This window comes from Anser cygnoides, chromosome 5 (assembly GCF_040182565.1).
Source record: "Anser cygnoides isolate HZ-2024a breed goose chromosome 5, Taihu_goose_T2T_genome, whole genome shotgun sequence".
NCBI lineage: Eukaryota > Metazoa > Chordata > Aves > Anseriformes > Anatidae > Anser > Anser cygnoides.
In genome coordinates, this window is record NC_089877.1 from 48,259,694 (window position 1) to 48,286,459 (window position 26,766).

The 26,766-nt window shown below is 39.0% G+C and overlaps 1 protein-coding gene across 2 annotated transcripts; it reads left to right on the forward strand.

Moving 5' to 3' along the window:
- Positions 1–26,536, forward strand: ZC3H14 (zinc finger CCCH-type containing 14). Of its 2 annotated transcripts, none has more exons than XM_048070417.2 (17): positions 1–141; positions 718–760; positions 3,608–3,722; positions 6,761–6,801; positions 7,162–7,357; positions 7,661–8,081; positions 9,985–10,145; positions 11,378–11,478; positions 13,336–13,491; positions 14,953–15,027; positions 15,510–15,666; positions 17,343–17,566; positions 18,897–19,017; positions 19,796–19,932; positions 20,971–21,065; positions 21,875–21,981; positions 22,637–26,536. In XM_048070417.2, the coding sequence occupies exons 1-17, from the start codon at positions 106–108 to the stop codon at positions 22,641–22,643; spliced, it is 2,193 nt and encodes a 730-aa protein (XP_047926374.1). In that variant the 5' UTR covers positions 1–105; the 3' UTR covers positions 22,644–26,536. The 2 variants fall into 2 exon arrangements, with proteins under 2 accessions (XP_047926374.1, XP_013037989.1); XM_013182535.3 differs by lacking the exon at positions 1–141 and adding an exon at positions 256–455.
- Positions 26,537–26,766: the final 230 nt, after the last annotated feature.

Below are 26,766 nucleotides of genomic sequence, written 5' to 3' on the forward strand. Positions count from 1 at the left end.
CCGGGCCGCGTCCCGCCAGGGGGCGCCGCAGGCGGAGGCCGGGCGCTGTGCGGCGCTGCCGGGCCGACGGGGCCTGGGCGGGAGGCGAGCGGGGAGGCCGCGGCCATGGAGATCGGCACCGAGATCAGCCGCAAGATCCGGGTGAGAGGCGCCGCGGCGAGGGGCCGGGACCCCCCCCCGGCGGGGCGAGCCCGGCCGGGGTAACCGGCGGCTGCGGGAGGCAGCCGGGAGGGGGTCCGCTGCCGCTCCCCCTGCCCATACTCTGCCCCGGGGCATTGCGGCCCGAGCCCCCCCGCCGCCCCCCGGCGGGCAGGGGCTGCCAGCCGCTGCCACCGGGCGCTCACACGCCGCAGACCCCGGCAGAGTGCCGGTGCCGAGCCGGGGATGACCTTTTCCGAACCTTGCGGGGCTGTTTTCGTTTATTATTTGTTTGTTCGTCGGCCTCTGCGCTCCCCGTGAGACCGGGTGGTCCCTGCTGAAGAAGGGGGCGGCCGGGTGTGGGGGATGGAAATAGGGCGGGGGGCGAGGCTGCCGCGGGCCTCACGGCCCTGCTGCTGGCAGCCCTCTGCTGCGACCTGGGGGCGGGCACGGGGCCTCTGCTAAGCCAAAGCCTTCAGTAGGCAACGAGGAAAACTTCACTGAGGGAACCTCGCGCTGTTTTGCAGTTAAAGGTACCTTGTCGTGCCATCCCTCACATGCTGTTTCATTGTGTTTTAGGGGGCTATAAAAGGAAAGTTGCAGGAGCTTGGGGCTTATGTTGGTAAGTTTTACTTCGTGGTCAGCCCACGTTTGTTGTTGTTCAACAGGAAACAAGGAGCTAGTTAATGCCATTCTCTGGATCAGCGAATTTACCCATAGTTAATCGTGTTACTGCACACAGAAGTCTCAAGCGTGAGGTGAATTACCTTAAGTGCTGGACTAATATGAAAACAAAAATACTTCACAAAAAGTGTAGTCTAAGCATAAGAGGACACTGCATCTGGACATTGGCGGATGAAGAGCTAAAAGGAAATAAGAAGGCTAACAGTCTCTCCCCCTTCAGTGAGATATGGCTGCAAGGCATTTGAAAGAAAGAAGCAATGACATGTCTTTGTGAATATTTAAGGAAGGTTCTATGAGGTGCAGGAAGGAACATTACATAAAGTAAAGTGCTTGCATATGACAGCAGTTACCTGTGGCCACTCGGAGATGGAGTTATTCTTTCTTAGGTGTCTTTTCAACAGTGTTTTGGATTTCAAGCATTTGTCAGAATTAGGAGGAAGGATATTACAGTGAGGCAGAGTCAGGCTGACTGTTTTAGGAGTTGGAATGGCCATGTCAGAAACAATAGGTAGCACAACTCTGCGAAATGTAAGATCTTGACTGTTAAGGAGAAAACTAAGAGCTACCTTATGCTAACGTTGATGAAATAACATGTTATGAAATCATAGAGATAGGATCAAGATTTTGTTTTGAATGTGAAGGGACGTGTATGAGCAGTGTGGAGTGCCTGGAGTAGATTTTCTGAGCTCAGCAGGTTCCAAGGAACCCTGTTTAGAATTTTTTCATTGTGAGGTCTTCTTTGTCACCATCTCAAGTTGTCTTTTTCAGTGACCAATTTTTTAATCATCATTTCAGGTTTCATTTGATTCTTTGTCTGCTTTTTCCTGCATTTTTGAAAAAAATCTTTCTTATATCTCATACAAAGATGCAAGTAGAACACTAGTGATCTCTGCTTCCAATTATGGATAATTATTCCTTCTCTGGTTTTCTTTTTTTCCTGTTTGTTATTTTCAGAAGGCAGTTCCCAAGATCATCATCCACTGTCTGCCTTTTCTTCTCGGTCAGCTTCTGAACTTCTTCAAATAACTGTATTCTTTATCGCCAAGTCTGGCCTCCCTTGGCCTCTTTTTTGTTTTTAATCCACTGTTTCCTAATTTCTGTTATCTTACAGCGTTTTTTTCTCGACTGGAGGATTAGGGACAACTTTCCAAATAATGCTTTTCAAGAATCCTCTATTTGTTCTTGTACGAAACTGGTAAAAATCTTTTCTTCCTCATTCCAACCCGTGTGAGCAAGAACCATGCTTTTGTTTCTGTAACTGCTCGTACTTTTTTTTCAGAAAGTCTTCTAGACAAAGACATGCTGAAAATTGTTGTCTAGAACTCACAAAAGAAAAGTTCACATTTGTCAAAGTAAAGGTAGTTAAATACTCATCAATTATGAAAATTATCAGAAGGCTGTGGTTTTACATACAATTTAAGTTGACATAAGCCAACACAATCACAGAGAGCAGTAGTCATTTTCTTTCTGTCCTTCTGTTGTCCTGTTGCAAGTAATTGTGCTAACTCATGTTTTGATCTGTAATTAAAATTACTTTATATATTGAACCACCTGAGGAGCAGGTCAAGTTTAAAAGTAGCTTGGCCAAAAAATAAAATTAATTTTAATATCAGTGAGTTCCTTGATCTGGGTGCACGTCCAGCTTGTGCAACTTGTAGCATACATTAAAAAAATAAAATAAAGAAAAGGTAGGGTTTAGGCTAGAAGTGTATTGTGCTGGAACACCTGAGTAGTGACAGTGGAGTGCAGGTGCAATGTATGGATGTTGCTTCTGTGCTCTAGGGTACAGAGATATAGAATAAATGCAATTCATTTGATTTATAGTTTGATTTCTATTTAAGATTTTTAATTTTTAGGTCTTCATAATACTGTGTACAGGTTTAACTTGATGAATTGAGAACAAGTATATTAGGGCCTTAGTGCAAGTTCACTATTTGAAGTGGATTTCCAACTGTTTTCACATTCTGTATTTAGGTTCATGCCATGGAGCAGTATTGGAGAGCATGAGGTGTTTGATTAAATAAATCGAAATACGTGCTCAAGAAGCATACCTAATGCCCTCAAGCAACAATTGTCTGTTCAGTCTTTCAGAGTAGACCAGAGCTAGGGTAAAGTAAAACACCAAACACCAACATCCCCAAACCTTTAATGTATTAACGTTAGATTCCCAACACTTTGCTACCAATTCTGATTGGTAGGGGAACCCTGTGTCAGGCAGTGGGAGTGGATTTCACGTGGTGTATGAAACTGCATGCAGTGGGGAGATAGAGAATCAGACTCAGGGTTGCTGTTTTTTGTTTGTTTGTTTTATGGCCTGATATTCAGCGTTTTTGTAGATGGAAAATCTGGAAGTTGCTATGGCTTTGATTTGTTCAAAGGAATATTTATTAGTTTGGCCTTTCGTAAGGCTAAGGTGCTGTGTTTGGCAATATTTGAAGGCGTGAAAATCGTAGACGCTTGTTAGTGTTCCAATAAAAGGATTCCAGCAACAGAGTGGCTTTCTTTTATCTTGTCCTTTTCCTATTTTATTTACTTTTTAAATGCTTTGATCTTATTTTCAGCTTCTGCTCTACTGAAGTTGACGATCTTTTATTTTTCACTTGTGGCTGAAAGTCCTATTAAACCTCAGATGAAGTGGAAGCCTTGTTAATTTCCTTATCTAACAATCTGCCTACAGAGGCTTTGTAGAAAACCTGGAAAAAAAGCTCTGATAACTTGTTTAAGGATCTGTTTAATCTTTTATGTTTTCTTATACTTTATAACAACATATTTCTCTTTCTATTAGATGAAGAACTCCCTGATTATATTATGGTTATGGTGGCCAACAAGAAGAGCCAGGAGCAGATGACAGAGGACCTTTCCCTTTTCCTTGGAAACAATACTGTCAGGTTTACTGTATGGTATGTTTGTAAGCTACTTGTCACAGATCTTACCAGTAATTGGGACTCTTTTCTATAAATGAGCCGTGAGAATATAAACAGTTATTTATCCCCCATTGTGTAATTTACATTAATAAAACCTTTTTACTTCAATAAATCATTTTTATTCTGTCAGTCGTTAGGCTATTGCAGTGGTTATTAAGTGTCACAGGAGGCTGGAGGGCTTATGTTCTTTGTTTGCTCATAAGTGCAGTCAAATTTTTGAATGAAGTTTGAAATGCTCATTTAAGTGAGGGCCAAATGTTGACTGAAAAAAAAATCCTGCAAAGCCCACTCTGAGAGTTTTATATACTTCAGTTAGTTCTTTAAAGGTAGTTCTTTAAAAAACAACTTACTTGCTTTTATGCTAATAGTGCTTCAGATTGCTGTAGTACAGAGGAATTAGAGGACAGATGAGCAGTGACTCTAATTCTGTATACCGTCTTTGACAAGGCTTAGCACCAAATGTTTAGGTATTCCCACCTCTCAGGCTGTTTATTTATCGCCAGCACCCAGCTATACAAAACAAAAGTAGAACCCCAGAATTGTTGTGAAGAGGACAAATGAGCAACAGATGAACTTTTTTCCCCCCCCTAAACTCCTGACAGTTGTGAATTAATTCTAATGCTATGCTGCACGAGAGCTTTCGCCAGTACAGTATTTCTCATACATTTTCTACTACTTTAACCTCCAGGTTTCAAAGTAGCCAGGCAGACTCTTCAAACAGATGTCACTCCAGAGATTTTTTTCAGGCTTTCAGAGTTGTGTATTTTTTCAAGTTAATCTTATTTTTGAGTCTTTAATCTAATACAGTCTTAAGGAATATTGCTTTGATTTGTATAGATGAGAGAAGTATTGCATATTTCTTGCTTTTTCTGATTGCTTCCTTCATAATTTTCATACTGAGGGATTACAGTCATTTCCAGTACGTCTGTGTGATTAGTCAGGTTCTCCTTTATTTGGTTAGGAGCTTTTATGCAATTAAATAGCAAAGAGGAAACATTTTAGAAGTTGGGTATGTTATTAAGCTATAAACATTGACAAAGAGTAAAAATTAGTTCCAGTTATAACAATTAACAGTATTAATTATTTAAACCAAAATATTTCTATGTGACATGGGTATAATTTAAGTTTGCTTTCAAAGTTTTCATTTTTTTTGGCATTTGTCAAAAATATAAGAAAGGTGAGTGCAACTAACAGTGTACCCCCTTTTTTTCAATTTAAAGTTACAGTGTATATACCTGCTTTATTCCCTCTTTTGACCCACCTAGATAAAATTTTTGGAATTTACTGTGGCAGTAAGTCATGCAGTTGTCTTGTAGTAATGTTGGGGATTGGTTAGACAAATTAACAGACTGATGAGTTTAACTCTAGTACTAGGGTTTTCTCTGAATCTCTGCATGCTAAGAAATAACGCGATAATATGTAGCAGAAAACAGTTATGGCTTTGTAGATTAAACCAAAGCTTCATTAAAAAATAATAATGACATAGAGAAAACGAATTTTGACAGAAGAGAGAAATCAAATTTTTTTTTTTTTGTATTTGGAAGTGGATATCAACTATACGTAGATGTTATACCTTCCACTGGTTTTGATGATTCCTGTATAAATTCCACATGTAATGAGTCTTGTCATTCAGTTCAGTATCTGCATTTGTTAATAAATACAATTCTGTTTCAGAATGCTTTATTAGATAATGAAGTAGGTATTGGTTAAAAGAAAGAAAAGAGAACAAGATGAAATGTATGCAGTAAGCTATATAAGGACTGGTGGAGAAAAAAGTTTTATAGTGGTGTAATTGGGAGATTTCTATGTTTTTTGTTTATTTGTTTTTTGTTTATTTGTTTGGTTTTGTTTTTCCTTTTAAAGGCAACACAGAACTATTACATTCTTAAGCACTCAGTCTTGGCTAAGTTAAATACTCAACAAGGTCCTCCCTCCTTGGTAGCTCTCTGTAGCTGGTAATTCTGGGTCATCTAGCAAAAGTTTCACAGCAGCTCTGTGGCAGAGCTGACATTCCTGCTGGTTGGCCGGCACTTCATACTCTGAACCAAGTGTCAGGTCAGATATCCACAGATCTGCGTGAAAGCTGATACACCGTGGTCACAGCAGCAGAGTTCAGCTGACAACATTTTTAACAGCCTTCTAGTGAAAAGCCTTCCATATATTGCCATGCAGTTTAACTTTTTCCAGTTTTCAATATGATTTTGTTCCTTGCCACCTTTCTAACACTCAGCCTAAATTATGGAGCTGCCTATGATCAGATTTGAATTCTAACTAGGATGTGCACTTAAATGTGTTTTTTTGTTTTTAATTTTTTCTCTCTGTAATGAGTGTGTATTTTTAAAGGATTATTTTCTAGCCTTTTTATTTTCTGTATTGCTTCAGCTTGGTGCCTTTTTCACAGGCGAACAGCAAATTTGGCACCTCACTGAAAAGTATTTGCTCAGCAATATGTCTCGAAGAATATTGTTAATATACACAAAGCATGTTGGAAGAATCCTGAGTAAATTAAGTACTTTGAATTGTACATTTTTTAGGTTTCTGTTTAGAATTCTCTTTAACTTTGCTGTGTAATTAAAGTTTCATATATGAAGTAAAATCCTAGCCTATACCCTAGGATTCTATATTAATTTGAGTCAATCCTTTTGAAGACATTTAATTCACACTGTTGATTGTAGTGGAACAGTAGAAAGTACTGGCTTTAATTTGGTAAATGAACAAAATGCCAAAAGTAGCTGATGTGATGAATACCCTACCTGCATCTGTGAAGTTTGCTCACTGGAGGCAATTTATTTAAACCCTTCCTTAAATCCAACGTTATCAGTTGATGGAAAGTGAAGCTCTGGATAAATGAGATGCTTATTGGGCGGGGAAATGCTTATTGGTGGGGAAATGCTTGGGTGGGGATGTTTATTGGTGGGGAAAGGTTGTTTCTGAAAGATTATCGTTTTGAATTAAAGTTCTTCTGTTTCTCCTTTTTCTCTTTTGCTTCCTTCTCTGTCCCCCATCTATTTCAGGCTCCATGGTGTTTTGGATAAGCTGCGGTCTGTAACTACTGGTAAGTAAGAAAATGAATTTTGAGTGAAACTGGATTTATCTTTTGATGTAGTGTTGCTCTAAGTTAGTTTCCACTAAGATCTTAGATGACTGTTTTGTTAATTTTAAATTTCAATGGTATTTTTGGGTCCTCACTTTTTAGAAGATGGGTTTTTATTTTTCTTTTGAGATAAAGAATTTATTTCAGAGTCCAAAATTTAATCCTGAGTGTTTCTTCCTAATGTTTTGAGCTGAAAACTCTGTAAGATTGTAGTGTTTTCATCTGGGAAATGTCCTGTTTATTACATTTACCTTGATACATTTATTGCAAAATCTGTATTGCTGTGCTTTGATATAAAATGAAAGGTACCTGTTTCTGCAGAACCAACAAGCGTAAAATCTTCAGAATCTAACATCTTTGAGAGCAACCTTCCTTCCAGCAAAAGCAGTTCATGTGTGAGTGATGAGAGGAGGCGTGAGGATGTCTTGCCACCTCTTGCAGTTTCCAGCACTCGGACAGAAAGAAATGACTCCAGAGTTTCCACCAGTTCACAGGAACAAAGAAACGCTGCTTCACGGTAAAGCTACTGATCGTTTCCTGGCACAGATTAAGACTTTAGGAGTTGTGTGACCGTGGTAGTCATTGTGAAGCATTCCTATAATTTGTTAAATAAAAACATTAAATCAAGAACTCAGTTCTATTTCTTTAAGTAACAGATGTGCTTAGATTAATTAACCAAACTAAAAATAGGGATCAGTGTGTTAGATATGTATGAGAAATAATACCTTCATGATTCTTCCCATCTGGCTTTGTTTAGAAGCCAGAATTTTCTAGAACTTTATTTGTAGAGGTAATATTTGGCAATTTCTCATTTTAACAGGCAGTCTTCTGAAGATGGCTCTGCATCCCGCTTAATGTCTACAGTCAAGCCTTTGAGGGAACTGTCACCTTCTGAAGCTGTAATTGACATCAAACCTGAGCCAGATGATCTAATTGATGAAGACCTAAACTTTGTGCAGGAGAACCCTTTGTCGCGGAAAAAACCTACCGTAACTGTAACTTACGGTTCTTCTCGTCCTACCGCTGAAATCTACCGGCCACCAGGCAGCAGGAGTGCAGATGGCAGTGTGCACGTGCACAGATTGTCCCAGCAGGGCACCTTGCAGGGGAGCCGGCAGTTAGACACGCAAAGCTGCAGGTCCTTGGAAACTGTCCAGCTGTGCAATCCAGAAGCATTTGGCAGCTTAGCAGAGAGCTACAGGCCCACCTCCAAACTTAGTGCTGATAAAGTAGGCAGCGAGGTTAGTACGATCTAAACTGTTGCTGTATTTCACGCTTGCTAGGAGCCTAAATTTCTGTATACACTTCCCATAAAGTCTTCACTTTGGGGAAATCAGAGGATTTCTGGTACTGGTACGAGGAGGTTTGGGATTTCATTCTCTAGGTCCAACGTTAAGTAGAGATTGCATAGCTTAGTGTCATCACTTCACAGATTGCTGTAGAGCTGAGTTAATTAGCTTGTACATCTTCATGCCATATTGAGCTGGACTAATGAGCTGGCACATTGTTATGATGCGTGTGACGAATCAAAGGGAATCATTTTGATCTCTAGCTCATTGGAGTAGTGTGGTGTTTTGTAAGTGCTGTGTAAATCTCCAGTTCTGTAAATCTGTATTTTCGGGGTGCTGTTTATTCGTAACTATGCTAGGTACACCTTAGTCTCCATCAGCCGGATATGTTGCTTTTTAGTATTGTTTTACAATTTAGAGCCATGACATTTAAACACTTCTTGGGATGGGTTTTGTACAACCACAAACTAAAAGCTGATTGCTGCCATACTGACTGGAGGAGCCAGGCTAACCCAGGCAGGATGACAGTCCCAGCTGATGGTTTTAAGACTACCCATATGAAACAGTTAAGAGCCCTTTTGTGAGTGGAATGAAGATTGTTACGGCTGCTAATTTTGTGATGAAGCAGAAATTTGACTTACATTGTACTCCAACTGCATTTGTGTTTCCTACTGTGTATATTGTTCTCTGCTACTACTTTCATAGTTCTTTCAGAAAGAGCAGTGATTTTTATTCGGAAATGTAGAATGCAAAGATGTGTGCGGATGTCCTTAACTTTTTAAGCTGTGGAAGTGGGAATGAGAATACAGTGACTTATCTAAGGCTGTATGTATGTTCTCCACAAATGAGTCACATCTCTCCTTGACAATGCTAGAAAAAGGACTTGTGACAATTTTCTTCAGTCACTATTTCATTAATAATGTCTAGAAGAGGGCTCTTTCAGAAGCATTTCTTAGAACTGTGGACAGAACTGTGGACAGAACTGTGGACCTTTGATGTACTCTGCTGACTCTTCAGACAAGTGCTTGTGGTTTGGAAAGTTTTTTCTTTAAAAAGGTCTTTATTTGTTTATTTATTTTAATTGCATGTATCTTTATGTATCAGTGTAGTCCAGGTCTATTCCTTAGGATGTTTTTTGCTCTTTGGGGGTACCAAAGGATACCGTGTGCAAACCTAGCAGCCAGGTGCCTCGTTGTGCTCCTGTGTAGGTCAGTGCTGAGTGATGGTTCCTTTAGGAAGCATTGATATGTGTTTGCTCCAGTGCTTTTGCATGGGCTAGCATTCAAATTTGTCACCCCTGCATGCATTGTAGCGGTGGTGAGTGGCTCTCAGAAAAGGGAACTTGCACTTCCTGAGCTGGACCATGCTGGCTCCTCCGCAAAGCAGCTAGCATCCTTTGGAATGTGTCAGCTTGCTAGAAATTAATCTTTATACCAATCTAAGAATTAGAGTTACTACAGAGGAGAAAGTCATTCTCAGTTATTTCACTTTTCTCCATAAAACTTTTAATAGTTGCGCCTCGAAGGCTGTTGCGAGTTGCTTTGAAAATCCCTCCTTTTTCTTTAGATGTTTGATAAATTGTCTTCTTTAGTCTTTCTTCTCCTTTTCTAGGTGTTGTTTTACTTTCACATTTTACTGTTACATTTTTAATGAGATTTCAGTGTAAGTGTATTTGATTTTCATGCTCTCTAAGTGCCCTCACTTGTTTCTGCACCTAACATACTAGTCTTAGACTCATGCAATTTGAATGGAAGTTCTCCATCTTCTGGTTGTAAGTAGAATAGCAATGTTTTCTTTGCTGTCTTACTAATGTTTTATGCTAAATGAAATGTTTTGTCTGTTCTGTTTGTTGTAGGAAGAAAGCTCCAGGAAGAGAAGGTTGCCTGTTGTAAGCTCAGTAGTCAAAGTGAAAAAATTCTGTAATGATGGTGAAGAGGAGGAGGAGGAAGAAGAATATGGGTCGCGAACAGGAAGCATCTCCAGCAGTGTGTCTGTACCTGCAAAGCCAGAAAGAAGGTAGTTAAGATTTCAGGGATTCCGTGCCGCTTCCAGAAAAAAATAGTGAACAAAAACTTTGAAAGAGAAAGTTGATGAAAACTGTTTGCAGTTTTGAAAATTGACAGAAAAAAATCAGTAAGCTGTTGTTATATTTCATACTGTCTCACAACTCTGTGGGTGAGATGTCTCGTCACACTGCCTTTTTTCCACTAACTCTAAAACCTGTTTTTATTGTTGTGCATAAGCTGCAACTTGAGTGTGAAATTTTACACTATTTGGGAAAAGTTTAATGTCAAAAGAATGTTAATGTTGGCAAGTTTCGGACCAGGTATTTAACATGGTATCATAATTTTCCTAGGAGTTTTGATTATCTTCTCTTACTTCAGGAATAGTTTTCAAACCAAATGTCTCTGATCAGACAAATCTGATTCTCTTGTACACTGAGCCTTTTGACATGGTTTCATTCTCTGTTACTGAAAAACGACAAACAAGTGGGATTCGTGGATCTGTTTCAGTGAAATTTCCTTCTTTATGTTGCTCTATTCTTTAAGATTATTTTATCTTTTCCTAAAAATTGAGATTTTTTTTCTTTTTTTCTTCTTTTTCTCCCTTTCCAATTCTGTCTGAATGTCAGGTGTCAGTCAAGGTCCATCAGTGGTGTGTATCTGACTTCCAACAGTAAGAGGAAGAATGTTTAAGCTAGGAAAGATTTGGTTCTACTGATCTGCAAGGCTAGCTTGTATAAGAGTTGTTTGAAGCTGATACACTTTATTGAATTTATCTTCAACACCACAGCATGTTGGTTTGATTTGAACTTCCTTAGTGTTCAAAGAGAAACAGAAAGCCTTTTTTACAACTAACATGTTTTTGGTAGTTAGTTTTCCTCCAGATCCTGCTGCCTGACACGGCTGCATAATTATCTAGTGCCAACACAGACTTGGTAACGGGAATGTGGGGGGCAGAGGCAGAAGTTGTGCCTTTCAGGTGTTGCATGTTTATACAGCAGCTTACATGTGAGATAAAATCAGGCCTCTGGACTTCCATTCTTGGGAGCATTTTGTAGATCCCAGTCCATTCAGAGAACAGATTAACAAGTTGAAAACAAACATCCAAAAAGTGAGGTTTTAGACGCTGATTTCTGTTTGTATTATGTGTAACTTGTTAACGTGTTGAAATATCTGTGTTTAGCACAGATGCGGTTGCTGTTGCAGTTCATTTACGGTTACTTTTCTTTTTTTCATCTCCCTTAGACCTTCACTTCCACCTTCCAAACAAGCCAATAAGAACTTAATACTGAAAGCAATCTCCGAAGCACAGGAATCGGTTACAAAAACAACTAATTATTCCACAGGTAATTAGCATCGTTTTTGTTTGTGCTGAGCTTTAATACTTCCAAGCCCTGTTTTATGAATCCAAGCTAAACATAGCACTTAGAGATGAAACAGAATGTTAAATAGTGCATGTCAGTGATACACATAAAGCATTTTCCATGTCCTGTGTACATTACAGTAAAGTTCAGTGATGAATTATGAAAGCATGAACAAGGGAGGAAAGAGGTTTTTTAAATATATTAATCAAGATAATAAGTCTGTAAAGTGCACAGAGGCAAATCGGAAGCACCAGAAGTTTTCTAAAATGTGAATAGTTGCTGAGGAGAAAGTGCTCAGTGTTAGTCAAGTTGTTGGAGCTAATTGTTTGCTGCTGTTTCTCTTTCTTTCTGAGAGGGGAGGAGAAAAAAGCCAAACAGCAAAAAATCAAAATGCCCCGGATATAGGTAATTAAAATAACTACTGAATGGTATGTCAGCCTGTATCCTTTTTAAGCAAGGAGGTTGCAGTTTCAGTTCAGTGGTTTTAGATACAGAATTGCACTTGGTACAGCAACTGAGCAGTTAGCTGCCTGTGTGATGGCTTTCAGCTTTCCTAGCTAGGAAGGACTTCAACTGAAGAAGGGCAAATCTAGGCGTTAACCTCGTGTGCTGTCATTTCATGGGGTGTTAATAAATCCAGTGCCATCAGCATGAAGCATTGCATGTTGTTGGCAAGGGAGACTGCACTGAACTACCCAAACCATGACTTTTATGCTATCTGAAGGAAGCCTGAGTGCTGTCCAAAATCTTTTGCCTGCTCCCTCTCAAAACCTGCAAACTAACTGTAAGAAACACGTATCTTCCTTCCACGTTAACAAATTGACAAAATGTCATTGTGAACTTGTTCCTTGTTTTATTGTAGTTACTTGTATTTTCAAGGTTGTATGAGTGTTGGTAAGTTGATTTAGAGGCATGAGGTATGTGATAGAGTCGTCAGTGTTCAAAAGCTCTTGAATTGGAAGAGATGTCAGTGCATGTTAGACACTGGATATAGTGAGCTGGGTTTAAATCAGAGTAAATTGTATAGTTGAGTAGTAAAGCTTGTTGCCAAACTTAGAACTGAAGAAAAATTAACGAAGGATTGTTCTAATGAATGTGATTTAATGTAGCGATATTTCATATCTGTTTATTTTGAATGGAATGTAGAAATTAACTGATTTGCAATCTGTGGGGAAAACAAAACAGTAAGATCATAAATGATAAACCCAGTACTGAGCAATATCTTAATTATACGTGTCAGAGGTTATGATGTGATATTCAGCCAAGAAAAGAATATGCTTAGCTTTTTACAACCAGTTCTAACAATCTTGGCAGAAGCCAGGCAAAGATGCCAACCTGTCATCCTGTCATACCCCCAAATTCCGTGCTACTGTCATCAAGTTTTATATTCTGTTTGCAAGCAACTTAGCACAGCATTTCTGGGACAGTGTGAGAAGTACATGTTGACAATCCAAGATTGCTCATATGGAAGAAGGTGGAATAAAAAGTGATTTCAGTACCAGAAGAAAGTTTTTAGCAAATTAGTTCTGTGTAGAAGTGATGAATGAATAGGTGAGGTCACCCTAATCCTTCTCATGCTGCATCTCAGCTTTTAGTAGCAGATTTTGTTTTGTCTTACAACTAGACGAGATACAGCTCACTGAGTGTTCTGTGCACATTCACATGTGTGCTTTCACAGTGAGGATCTTACAGGTAGCTAAAGACCCTTTTTGTCTAAACAGATACTTAAGGGAATTTTTTTGGTGTGTGTGTGTAACTTAGAGTGATTTTATCATCATAGGTAAAAATAGTACTGTTGGGTGATAGGGTTATATGTAAATGATTTACCTTTATTTAAAGTTCCACAGAAACAAACTGTTCCAGTTGCACCAAGAGCTCGAATTAGCCCAGAAGAATCTCAGTTAGAAGTAATCCATGTGCAAAGCAGGATCCCTACTCTGAATTCTCAGCTTCAAGTAGAAGAGCCAAAGGAGCAGACAGCGGAAGGCATACAAGGTCATCTGATAATATTCTTTAAAAATTTATCCCAGCAAATGTCATTTTACAGCAGGCTGAGAAGAGAAAAGAAATGCTTTTAATTTTTAACTCAGCATCAAGAGTTGCATGCGGAAATGGCCTGAAAACCAGGAAACTTCCTGAAGTGTGGCTGCAGGGAGTATCTATATGCATGGATAACCTCAGATGAGTTACTTAGTGAGCAAAGGGTGATGCAGCATTCTGCATGTCACTGAGGAATAATTTTGCAATAAGTGAATTTATCTATTTATGTTGGGGTGACTTCTCTTTTCTCAGTCCTTTGCACTTTTTCCTTGATACGTTGTAGGAGTAATGCTATCGTAAAGCTTGTGTGAGACAGTTAAGATACTGTATGTTTGGAACAATTTGCAGCATTTGAAGTATCAGAAGATTCTTTCCAAAGTGGTGTTATCACAAAATTAGTTTGTTTTACTTCGTTGTGTTAGTATTAGAGTACTGTAATTGCTGTTACAGGATGGCTGGTATCAGGGTAACTGTGTGAACGGTGAGCTATATTTTACTTCTGTTATGAAACTCCTGGAAGGAAAATGGCATAATATCTGAAGGTAATCAAAGTATCTTTTCAGCATGAAAGAAACCTCCGCATGGGTGTTAACAGGGAATTGCAGAAGTAAAGTGGTAGGACAAGGCTTCTGTAAGGAGTTAGTTTACTCTTACTAAGTATTTAGATTGAGCAAAATTTGGTTTAAGAACTTTGTTATATCAGCTCACATAAACATTCCTTATTGAAACAAAAGGACCTATTTTTTCAGTCTGTGATTTTTCTTATGGATGTATGTGGAATCTTTCTGCCAACAAAATATTTGGAATTGTATCTGTAAAATATGTAAGAAGAAGCTTTCTCAGTTTTTGAAAGAACTTATAGAAAATATATAGCATAAATATTTTGGCTTTTTTCCAACTGAAATGGAAATGGCAGCTTACTTAAGAAACTTAGAGTAAGCAAAATATTTTTTCTCAAACCATCAGTCAAATGTAGGATGTTCCTATTATGATTTGTTTCTCCTCTTTCTGAGAAGACCATAAAGTAGTCCCTTGTAGTTAGCTGCTTTCCTATGTGTGTGTCAACACCTCCACAAAGGAGGAGGGAAGAACTTGGCCTCTGTAAGTTTCCATATCCACAGACCAAGTTTTCACTGAGTCGTAATAAGTGGGAAAGAGTCATTCAGTATTGGGATTTTGCCATGCCATCTGTCTGGAGAAAACTTGTTATTTCTGAAACACTGTGGAGAGGGGTCCTTAACTCTGAGAATGGTGGATTTTTTGTGGGAGTTGTAAAAGGGTTTTGATCTTTTTTAATCAGAAGAACTAGGGGAGAGTATGTTTCAGTTTTGTAGTTTCATTTATAGTGTTATTCATTAATCTAGAGTTTCGTTTTGACATGTAGTAAAATACGCTCCTAATTTCTGCTTATTTTAGGAGCTGAACAAAAGGAGCTCTCTTCTCGGCTCCAGGTTGATCCTGTGATTGAGGATACCTTGCAAGTAACTCCAGGTTAAGTCTTGTGATCTTTTTATTCCTAAAAAAATAATTGCTCGTTCTCAAATTGAAAGGCACTGGCCAGGCAATGCTAAAATAAAATTTCATTTTCAGTTAATTTTACTGTTTTTAGTATTTTCCCAGTCTCTACATGTCTAAGGAAAACAAGTGTTACATCAGTATGTGTTCAAAGCCTGGGAGGTGTTGTGTGTATGGGTCTTTAATGCTGTTTCAGCACAGCGTTGTTACAGGCCAGTACAAAGTTTCCCGATCAGGCCTAATATGGGCTATGGCTCCTGCTTTTGTAGAATACGCAAGGAAGTAAAAATGTTTTCTGGAAGTTGCTGATAAGAATCTAAAACAAAAGAGAATTAGCGCATTGGCCATGTAAATTTTAATTTACATACTTTAATTTTTAATTATGCCAAAAGGTAGAGTACAATTACATGATTATTTTTCTCTGGTTTATTTTCTATGTAATTTTTCTCCCATTTCAGACTACTATGATGCAGAATCTATGGTCCATACAGACACTAGGTCATTTATCCTGAAGAAGCCCAAGCTATCTGAGGAAATAGTGCCACAGAATCAGCAACTGGGAAAGAGGGCCACAGAGGCAATACGAGTACTCTCAGGGCGTCTAATACAGACACGGTAAAAAGTTATTTTTTTTTTTTTTTTTAGGACTCTTACTAGTCAGAATGCTTGCTTGAGATTTAATGGAATAATTGATCCATTCTTGTGATTTGTAGGTTAGGTCAAGATCTGTGTAATCATGGAAAATGGATCAACATTGAATGCTGGGGTGAGGGGAAGCAGGGGCAAAGCCCCAGAAGTCCTTTTAAATTAGAAAGAATTACCAGGGCCAGCTGTACTTTGAGCTTGTCTTTGATTTTCAGAAAACAGAAGAAAGAACTGAATAGGCTTCTGCTTCTCTTTTTTATCATAGCTGTTCAGATTTTTGAAATCTTAGTTACGTAGTTGTTTTGCATAAATAACCTTTAGTTTAGGTCTGTTTCACCTTGGGATTACCTTTCTTCATGAAGTGCCTTTCTGGGGGAAAACAGCACATTCTCTGCATAGCTCAGTACCATAAGCCAAGAAACAGTTAAGTAGCATGGGGACAAGTGATTAAAGACACCTTACAAGTTCAGCCAAGAGAAGTTTAAAGTTCTCTTCAGCTGCAAAGGATGTGTTGTGGATGTTTTTTCATTTACTTGAAGGAGTGAACAGTGCATACTTTTCTAATTCCTTAAAGGACTTGGTATTCCTGCTTCCAGATAATTTTATCTGTGTGTGCATGCACCTTACCTGTTAAGTGAAAACCACCCAGAGCGATGTGAGGTACATCACTGTGGGCTGCTGTGCTCCCTCATTGTGTTAGAGAAACTTACACTTCATTCCTGTGGTTGGCTTTAAACAGCCTGTGTTAACTAAAAATGAAAACAATGATGAACAAACCAAAAGGGTAACTAACAGTTGGCAGCTGGGACTTTGTGCTACAAGACAGAAGTGAATTTTTTCTTCTGAACAGAACTGTTTCTGACTGTTTAACTTCAAAGTTCTGGCTAGTCATGCTGTTAGTGTTGTTTTTCTCTCTTTTTAGAGGCATTATAGACTGTAGTTGCTTTTAGCCCGATTTCATGGAGAAGCAAGGTTTATAGTTACCAAATGTGTAGAATCACCCCATTCAGGAAATCACTTGGGTGAAATGTGTGGGACAGTGGAAGAGTGGAGAAAACGTGTGCATCTCCTGTTTTGTTTTTCTTTTTACTCTTTATCCCCTTTGACTGCTGTCAGATACAGGATAACAGGCTAGACTGATCTTTTGATCAGGCTGAGCATTAAAGTTCTTAGTGTCTGTATTTCAAGACTCTCTTTTCACCCAAAAAACTTTTATACCCGCTGTTTTGTAGCATGCTGACCTGTGTTTTTGAGGAGACACCTGTTTTTTGTGTTAAAAAGTTCATGATTGCAGGAATGTCTTTACTCTCACTTTTTTGGTCTCAAAAGTGTAAATTCCTTAAAAGGCTAATCGCTTTCCTTTATTCAAGCGTGTCAGTAAGTGAGCTTTCTGATCAATCTGTTAAGCAGAATGCAACAACCAGAAATATACCTGCCAAAGTCTCTGCTGTGTGCCACTGTATGCTGTGTTACTTCCCAGTGCTTCAGAGACACCAGAAGGCAAACTTTTAATCCAAGTCATTTATTGTTAGTCTTAAAAGAAAGTTTGTTGCCGTGTTACTCTCTAGCTTGTACTTCTAGTTGCTGGTACAACTCACTTTTTGGCTAAGGAGGCTTGAATAAAAATCTGTTTCTTTGTTTGATAGAGACCAGCTTGCACAGCCAGAGAAACCTGCTAGTCCCAAGTTCATCGTGACACTGGATGGTGTGCCCAGTCCACCAGGATACCTTTCAGATCAAGAAGAGGAAGATATGTGCATAACTGAAGGATTAAAGCCAGTTACCCAAAATATTTGTGCAGGCAAAGGATTAAAAGGCCTTCGAGCACAGCAGATGCAGATTGTAACCAGGCAGCTAGAGAGCTCTGATGGTAATTACTTGTTCCAGCAGGATCTGGTAGTAATGTGGTGGTTTGGTTGTGGGTAGAACTCCTGGGTACTATAATTCTTGACAAATCAAAGTGATGGTATTTATTCTTTATATGAAAACGTCCTTTAGGCAAATGAAAGGTCGTGGTTCAGTGGCCTCACATTGTTAGAGGCCTTTGTCTTGATAAAGGAGAGCAGTCCCCCCGCACATAGGTAACTCTCCACACTGCTCAGTACTGGTAGTTTTTGTTTTCTTTTGAAAATGTAGTTTGTCTTCATTGACAGAAATCTGCACTTCTGGGTAACCCAGTATCATTTGTCCCCGTGCTGATGGACAGATTTTATGATGTTTTGTTGTGCCTTGAACTTTAACAGATACGTCAGTTGGCATTAACCTTAATGCTTCTGTCTGGATTCGTGATACCAAGAGGTGCCTTTCGGGTATAAGGTGTTGGCAGAGTTCAGTTGCCGGAATCTCTGAAAGTAGAACTGAAGCAGCACGCGATTATATGTGAACATCATTTATTTGGGATACCTTTTGAATACTGTGGGAAACTGTTTACTGAAGCATGTGTTTCAGTTGCTTAGAACTCTGTTTTGAAACAATGATGAAAAATATAGAGGATATTGTTTTATTGTACGCCTGTCGAATACTTGCCTTAAGGTTATGCTTTTCTAGTTTTCTTATGAAGACCTTCATTTTCCACAGTAGCAGTGCCTCCAACTTTTCTGAACTAAATTAAGAGTAATTAACATTCTGTAGAGAACTCTACAGCTAGATCCATGTATCTTCAAGTGTGTAACGCAATTATGGGAGACCTGTGGGGAAGATTAAGTCTTAATACTGTAGGTGTTTTAAGTCCACGTCCCTTCCATTCCACTGGCTTGGAGAAAGGAAGCAGGGCTATGTTAACACGTGGCTTGGCAGAGCAGCGTAACTGAAGTTCAGCTGAAGAATGTTTTTCTTAGTCTTGTCTTATTGAGACCTGGTCTCTTTGACTCGCACCTCAATTTGGATTTGTGAATAAATTGAATTAAGTTGCTTTTAAATAGCTGAAGTTTAATCTTTTGTCAGTTAAAAGGAAGCTGTAAGTCCAAGATTAGGGCTTTTTTAACTTTGTAGTTTTGGAAATACTCATCAGACTGTATGATCATACAACAATTTTTACTGTCATGACCTTTTTTGTTTTAATTAATAGAGACTTATCAACAATTGAGCTAAAGGGGGAGAGCAGGACATATTTTAGTTTTAATTATGCTGTACTGTGTAAGTCAAAATGTATGTGCAGCCACAAAAGTCTCAGCTTGACTGTTTTCTTCTTTCCTTTGTAGTGGAAATGGAACAATTGAACATGCTGCAGAAACAGGAGAAGGTGCTTGAGCGCTGCAAGTACTGGCCTGCTTGTAAAAATGGAGACGAGTGTGTGTACCACCACCCCACGCTACCTTGCAAGTGAGTAGTACAAAGCTCATCCACTTGGCGTTGTATTATTCTTTTTACTTCAGTGCTCCAAATTTGCCTTCTTTGTTAGTAAATATTCCCAGGCAGTGTGAATCTGTTACGGTAGTGACAGCAACCAGGTAACGGGCACTCTTCTTGCAGACCTCACGATGCTTTTTGGTGTGTTAGGGTTCCATTATTTGGTGATGCAGTAATTTTTGGTTTGAAAGCAAAGGCTAACTTGGGAATGTGCACTGTGCATTGGACATCTCTTCCACAAGCTGCAATGATCTAGAAAAATCAGTTCTGCTTTGAAATAAGTGTTACCAGATTGGGTGGCTCCATTTAGTCAAAAATTAGAAATTACTTTTTAAATCCAACATACCTAAATTCATTAACATTTTCTCTTCATAAATGAGCCGTATTACTTTGGGATTCTGTGCCCTCCTCTCTCCCCATGCAAATGTCTGAATTTACTGTGCCTTTGCTGCTCTGCCCTGCACAGTAAGAATAAAGTCTTAGCTTGCAACAAGCAGCTTGCCACCAAACTCCACCGAGTGTGAAGTAGTTCACTTATTTACTGCATGTAGAGCGTATGCAGGGGAGGTGAATGCAGGTCAGGTAGTGTATGTCACATGTCCACACGTCTGGCTTTGGGAGTAACTTAACGTGCACATGCAAGCCCTGCTGTAATTCTCAATGTTGTGTGATGTTCTGGCCTTCACGTGCAACAGCTGCTTGGGGATTTTGCTCCGAGTATGAGCTGACATCTGAATTTCTTTTCCCTCAGAGTTTTTCCTAACTGCAAGTTTGCTGATAAATGCTTGTTCATCCATCCGAATTGTAAATACGATGCAAAGTGCACCAAGCCAGACTGCCCGTACACTCATGCCAGTCGAAGGAACCCGCTCCCGCCTCCCAAGCCAGGTGAGCACCTCTTGTTTGTCTGAGCCTTACGTGAACGTGCTGATGGGAGAATAGCGTGCTGGAAGCAGAAACTGACATCAGTGAAAAAATTTTTTTTTGCTTGATTTCACTTAATTTTCTTTGAAGTCTTAATGTTAGATGAATCCAGTGTAACAACAAAACCTGTATTTGCATTCAGAAAACCCCCTGAATGCCGTTGGGCAAGATTCTGTATGGAACCTTACCCTCTATGCAAGGCACGAGTAGTCCCTTTTGGTGGAGGGACTAGCCAGTGTTGCAGTTCTATCCAAATTTGTTTCTCAGACTGGATTCGTGTGTTACCAAGAGCTTATGACACAAAGCGAAAGCAGAAGTTTCTGCCTTTGAAATACGTGAACATTTTTTTTCTTTACTCACACTGTAGGAGTTAACTTTATGTAATGATGAGATGACTTTCAGAGATTGAGGTTGCCCAGTGAATGCAACTGCTGTGCTTGCAATGTCGGTTGGTATTCCTGAGCTCTTGAGCAGTGCCAAGGCAGAGGGCCTCTACACCGCTCAAGTCGTGCTCTTTTGGAAGTGGTGTAGCCCTGACTCACAGTACGGCACGGTTTTGTTCCTGGGCCAGAAGGCAGAGCACAAGGTGCTTATCTCCCGTGTCAGTTCCAGCAGCTCCTGTGTATTCCTGGAAAGTGCACTGCCTGCGCTTTTCGCTCCTGTTAGCTTAAACTAGCAGGCTTCCTGCTGTCTGAATTCAACATAGGAATTCTTCTGCCTACCAGAACCACCACTTAAGCACCAAGCATTACCCATGACCATGTTATGCAGTAGTGAAGAGCCGAGGCTAACAATTACCTCATAGCCCTGTTGTACCACAGGATGAGATCTACTTGTTATGCTGTGATAGAGGCTCCCCATATTTTTTGCAGAGCTTTGTTGTATTATAAAATGCAATTTCTTGTGAAAGGGTTGATATACTTACTTTTTTCTGGAATCGTATTTTAAAAAAACCACAACAGTTTATTCTGATTAAGGCCCTGTTCTTTTCTTTTCTGTTAGCACCACTACCCACACAGTCTTTATCCTCCAGTAGTCCGCTGTGCAAGTTTTTTCCTGCCTGTAAGAAAATGGAATGTCCATTTTACCACCCAAAAGTAAGTTCTCTCCCATGTCTTTCCTTCTTTTCTACAGAGATACTTGAAATATGCTACTAAGTCAGGAAATGTCATTAGCATGGCCTTTTGCTTTTACTTTTCACATTTTAACTTTAGCTTAGAAACAGAATATACGAAGGCAGTTACAGTTTTCCAGATTCTTTTAAGTATTTCTGTATAATCTGCTTTGTGGGGGAACGGTGACTTACATGGAAGGAGTATGTTTCAGACCCCGACTTATCCTTCGGGTATGTTGCAGTATCCAAGAACTTGAAAGGTTGTCCAGTTACCCAAGTGTATCAACATGACTTCAATATAGTGCAGGAGTTTATAACTCAGGTATTTCTGTACAGGACAACTGTGCCTGTGCATATTTTTAAACCAGTAAGTTTAGTGCTTTTTTTTTTTTTTTTAAAAAAATCTCTAGCGACGCTGAATTGGACTGGGTGCCCAGGACTCTGTTCAGAGATATTAGCCAGATAGTTTTTCCCTCTCTCTTTCAGTTAACGCTGTGGAGTGCCCATACCTTGTATGCATGGGTCACTGCTCTGTAAACCCCTAAAGCAAGGGAGTTTCGCCTGTCAGTTCAGCTGGGGGTACGGAGCATTTAACTCACGGTTCATATTTGTGAAAAAGGATTCCCTCCTGGCACTGGGTTGAACTGACGGCAGTAGCCTACGAAGCTGGTGATTCAATTATCAGAGAGATCATACAGTAAAACAGATTTTCATGTAACGTTTGAGGTTAGCTTGTTCAGGAGTGCAGAAGGCAACTTTGAGTAACCGCTTTTAAAATGCTTCCATTTTTAGCATTGTAGGTTTAATACCCAGTGCACAAGACCAGACTGCACTTTCTACCATCCAACTATTACTGTACCTCCACGCCATGCCTTGAAATGGACTCGAACCCAAACCAGGTAAGTGTTGTTTTTTTTAAAATTATTTTTCTTGCTTAAGTCTAGGGGCTCCAGCCTTACAAATACTTAAGTCACAAATGTAATCTTACAGAAGTAAAGTGTGGGTAATCAACAGCCAAGACTGTGTGAAGAAAGATACCTGTTACAGCCATTTTGTTTAAGCTCTGTACCGGCTGTTTTTAGTATCTCAAACATTTCCTAATGTTATGCAACAGTGGAAAACAAGTGCCCTGAAGTTAGGATTTGGAGAGGTACTGGAATCCTGACCTAAACATGTTGTGTTTACCAGAAGTTTTAGTGGAATAAGACTGAAAATCCAACACCAGTTACTCTTTACCATGACTTTATCTTCTGTCCATCCTGTCTTTACCGCAAAATGTTCCGATGCTTCTCTGGAGTGTTTGTGAACAGGGCAGGTCTCTGTTCAGGCCAGGAGGTTTTCTTCCTGTCATCTATCCACAATTTCATAAATAAGCGTCAAAATTCTCAAATCTGCAGTCATTAGCCTATAAGATACTCAAATTGCCTGAGCCTTTTACTCCACCTAATCTCATTTGCAAAGGTCTTAATTGCCGCAGGGGTAACGGTTCTCAAACCACCGTTACAGAATGGTGGGATGGTTACTTACAGGAATTGTTTCTCTCTTTCCCCTCAGTGAATGATAAGGATACAATTGGGGACTGAACTTTGCTTCCTTCGGCCGGTAGCAGAAAGGACAATTAACTGCCAGGGGCAAAGGATGTAAGAAAAATTCATGCATTTTGAACTTTTAATATACATTGTTTTCATAAAACAAAGTTGATTGCATACTTGAAATGTCTCTAATTTTCCAAGTTTGTAAGTTTGAGCAGTTTTACATTTTTTTTACACTGTAAGATGTCTGTGTAAGAATAGATTTACTTTAAATTCCATTAAAAACTTTCAAAGCACAGCCTGTGTTCTATTTGAGTAATGCTTCTCATTTAAGATTAGGTGTGTTGAAGTTGTTAGGAAGTTTATTCCTGTATTCAGGTCATACTATAATTTTATTTTTTTAAGCAGCTGTTTGGTATGATGTATACAATTGTCCTGGCAAACATTGATTGAACTCCTTAGCTATCTTTTCCTTGTGAGTGAGTAATGGGGTATTATTTCCATGTAATGGTCATCATACCTCCGCTACTTTCTTAAACAGGGGCAAGCAAGGGCACAAAAATGTTTCGTAAGTGAGAACAGTTAAACAGTGATGGTGTGCTCTGTTCAGAAACCCTAGGAAATTAAATACCACTTCACTTGAAAGTAAATGGTTTCAGGTATCTTCATTTATAATTGGAAGACAAAGGCTCTCTCTGAATCTGTTGCTGAACGCTTTCTTCCTTCCAACACTTCTTCCTACTGGACACACTTTGTAAATAACTCATTTGAAGAAGCTCCTGTGAAAATTCCCAGTGGGCTACCACATGTATATCAACGGCTATTTGTAATAATGGAAAATGTTGAGCAGTAAGATGAACGCACTTTTTTATTAAATGTTTTCTATCTTTTGGGGAACTACATTTTCACAAAAATATACAAAAGAATTTATTTTTACAAATATTTACATTAGATATCAGGAAACAATAAGAGCTACATATTTTTAAATTAAATTTGACAAATATAGTCTTGAATTCTGAAACTTAATGCTCCAGGAAAGCATTTTTAAAATTCTGTTTGTGAAATAAAGTACTCAAGGCTTATATTCAAATTTAAAAAAAGCTTAATGAAAAAATCTGACATTTAATTTATATATATATATATATATATATACCTTAAATAAACATACAACATTGTTACAGGGGATAGATGTTCATGGTGGAAACCAAAATGGAGTACACTTAAAACCATGATCCTTATTACAGTAATACATGACCATACCTTTGGACTAGTTCAAAATATATATATTTTTTGGTTAAAGCAAAAGGGATTATCTGACACACTCCATAATGAAACACAACAAATCTAAACAGACAACTGGATTTTAAGCTTAAAGTACTACAGTAAAATATTTTCCTAAGGTGACCTGATGGGAGTAGAGTAGCAGAGGACAGGCTCCTGCTTTGTAAGGAATAATGCTGAAATGTTTTTTTTCCAGATGAAAGACTGCAATTGTGTTGTTTTTCTATAGGATTTTCCAATGCCTTCATTAGCTGCCCTTGCAGAAATAGCTGCCACCATGAAGCTATTTTTCCTTTTCAGTGTGAGATGAGAAGATAATTTGTAAGGGCAGCAGCGAACTACTGCTACCTCCATTGCTGAATTTCAACAGCTTTGATGTCTTATAACCTACTGTACAATGTTTAGCATAAGGCAAGCTGCTGATTCTGATTTCTCTCTGGAAAAAAAAAAAGGTGATTAAACCCACCCACAAAGCTAAAAGTATATATATTTTTAAAGGGAATACTTCTAATGTATTTGCTTAGATTATGTTATTTTAAGTGATCATTGTGGTCTTGTGTGTTCTTACATGAAATTTTACCTTAAAAACGCATTAACTTTCTTCAAAAATTAGTAATGCAGCATTTCCATTACTTATTATAATATGCTGTATACCCATAACTGAACTAAAAAGCATAAACCAAGCTCATAATATACCAGAAAATGGTGTTGGTTGTTTTGTGTTTTTTTTTTTTTTAAAAAGAGACTAGCTACTTTGAGCCTGAAAACACAATACAACGCTAAGTAGCAGCAAGTAAAGAGGAAAAACAGACCAGAAATAGGGAAGGTACTACCCAACAGCACCAACATTTCACAGAAGTACAGAAAACCTTTTTTTTTTTTTTTTCATGCAATTTGTGCCTGTTTTCATGCCTGGAGTTTCTTTAGAAAGTATGTTTATTATATTCCCAAAGAACACTCTATAGTGCATGTCTCGGGTATGACTAGTGCTTGGAAAAATCATAGAACTAATGGAAGTACCATTTACAGCTCCAGAGCGGAGTATTACGTATTCAGATGGTTAAGTAATGTGCTGGAAGAAGATATTTAATTGCTCTGTTTCTTGGGAAGAATAAATGCCCTCTTTTTACCCAGTGGGCACGAAAAGATGCTCCCCTCCAATCTCAAGAATTTGCAACTAAATACATTAATGTAAAATTCATTTTCAGCAGCATAATGCTTTGTATCGCATGTCACTGTAGTAACAGCATGGCTGTGGTTAGAGCTGACTGACCTCTCACAGCCACTGCATACAAAGAAATATTTATTTGGGGTTTTGGTGGGTGGGGGGAGTGGAAGTTGGCTCCTGTGGGAGGGAAAAAAAAAAAATCAAGAATAATGGCAAAAGCTACCAAATACATGGAAAACTCTTCCCCTCCCAAACAGCTTATAATTGTACAGAGGACTGAAAGTACATACACTCTTAATAAATCCCTTTTTCAGAACCCACCAATGCAATACTTACTTCAGTAATCTACATCTGTATCCTTAATCATTCATCTCCTGCCCCAGGCCCACTGTGGGAACAGCTGACGGCGGCACTAGCCTTATGAAATTTGAAGTTACATGAGATAACTGGGATATTTGTCCCCTGTGAAAGAATTCACGTTACGAAAAACAGGTAAAGCATGAGCAACGTTAATCCTCTAGTTTAAAATACCGGTTGTTAAGCCCAACTAAAAGTTAGGTGGGTACAACAAGCTTTTAAGAATGTAGTAAAGTCAGAGAGAACACTGAATCCTAGGCAAGTTATAGTGGCTGCAGTGCCATGGAGTTCCTGTCAGTATTTGAGCATAAAGAATAGCATATTATGGTGTGAATCAGACATCTTTAAAACAATGGAACTAAAATGGCAATAAATTTTTTTGCTATCACAAAAAAAGCCCAGTTTTGTTTTTTGATTCTTGTTCCTCTTCCTTTCAAGTAAGCCTCCATATGACATCTGTGCCCAAAGCAAGAGAGACAACTACAAGTAAATAAAAGGTGAAATTTAGTTGCAGGGTCTTGAGGTTATCCCACAACAAGCAATAGAAACAGAAAACTCCGTATTTTGGCTTTTGGAAGAGGAATCCAAACACAAACGCACGTTCCACCTGTCACATCCCAAACTCAGCTGTCCTCTAGCAGGTACCCAGGAAGCAGTTCAGAGACCTGTGCACAGATGTTGTGCTTCTTACCAACAGTCACTACACATAAAAGTCAAGTTTAGTTATCTAAGCAGCACCTGTAATGAGTTCAGATTTTTAATGTGAAGTTTTCCTTAATGTAGTATTTCCTTACTTTGTAATGATTTACTTCACTGATTTCTACTGCTGTGCATTCATAGGCCTGTATTACATTCCTCTCCCCTGAATTACGACACATACATCTGGGGGCCTAAGACAAGGAACCACGGCAGGAAAACTCAGCCCACATCTATCTGACATTGCCCCCTGCAGATACACGGCCGTCCCCATCAGCTGGCCGCACCTGGAGCTCAGGGACGGACCAAAGACGGCTGTAGCCACGTGTCTGTCATCTGCAGAGCTGCGCATGTCCGGGAGCAGAACCAAGAACTGGTGAATAAAGTTTCAATAGCCAAGAAATGGAAGAGGCAGTAAATGAAAGAGGCTGGTTGGGAAGAGATTTCCAAAGTATAACGTTTCTTTGGTTTAATACTTGTTTGCTTAAAGACAGCATTTAAGCCCATTTGCACAGGAAACTAAAATAAGGATAAAAAGCAAAGGCCTATTAAAACAAATCCATGCTTGGTTTAGGTGGGAAAGATAAATAGCATTTAAAAGAAAACAACTATCTTTAAATTCTTTTATGTGAGCTCTCAAAGTTACATAG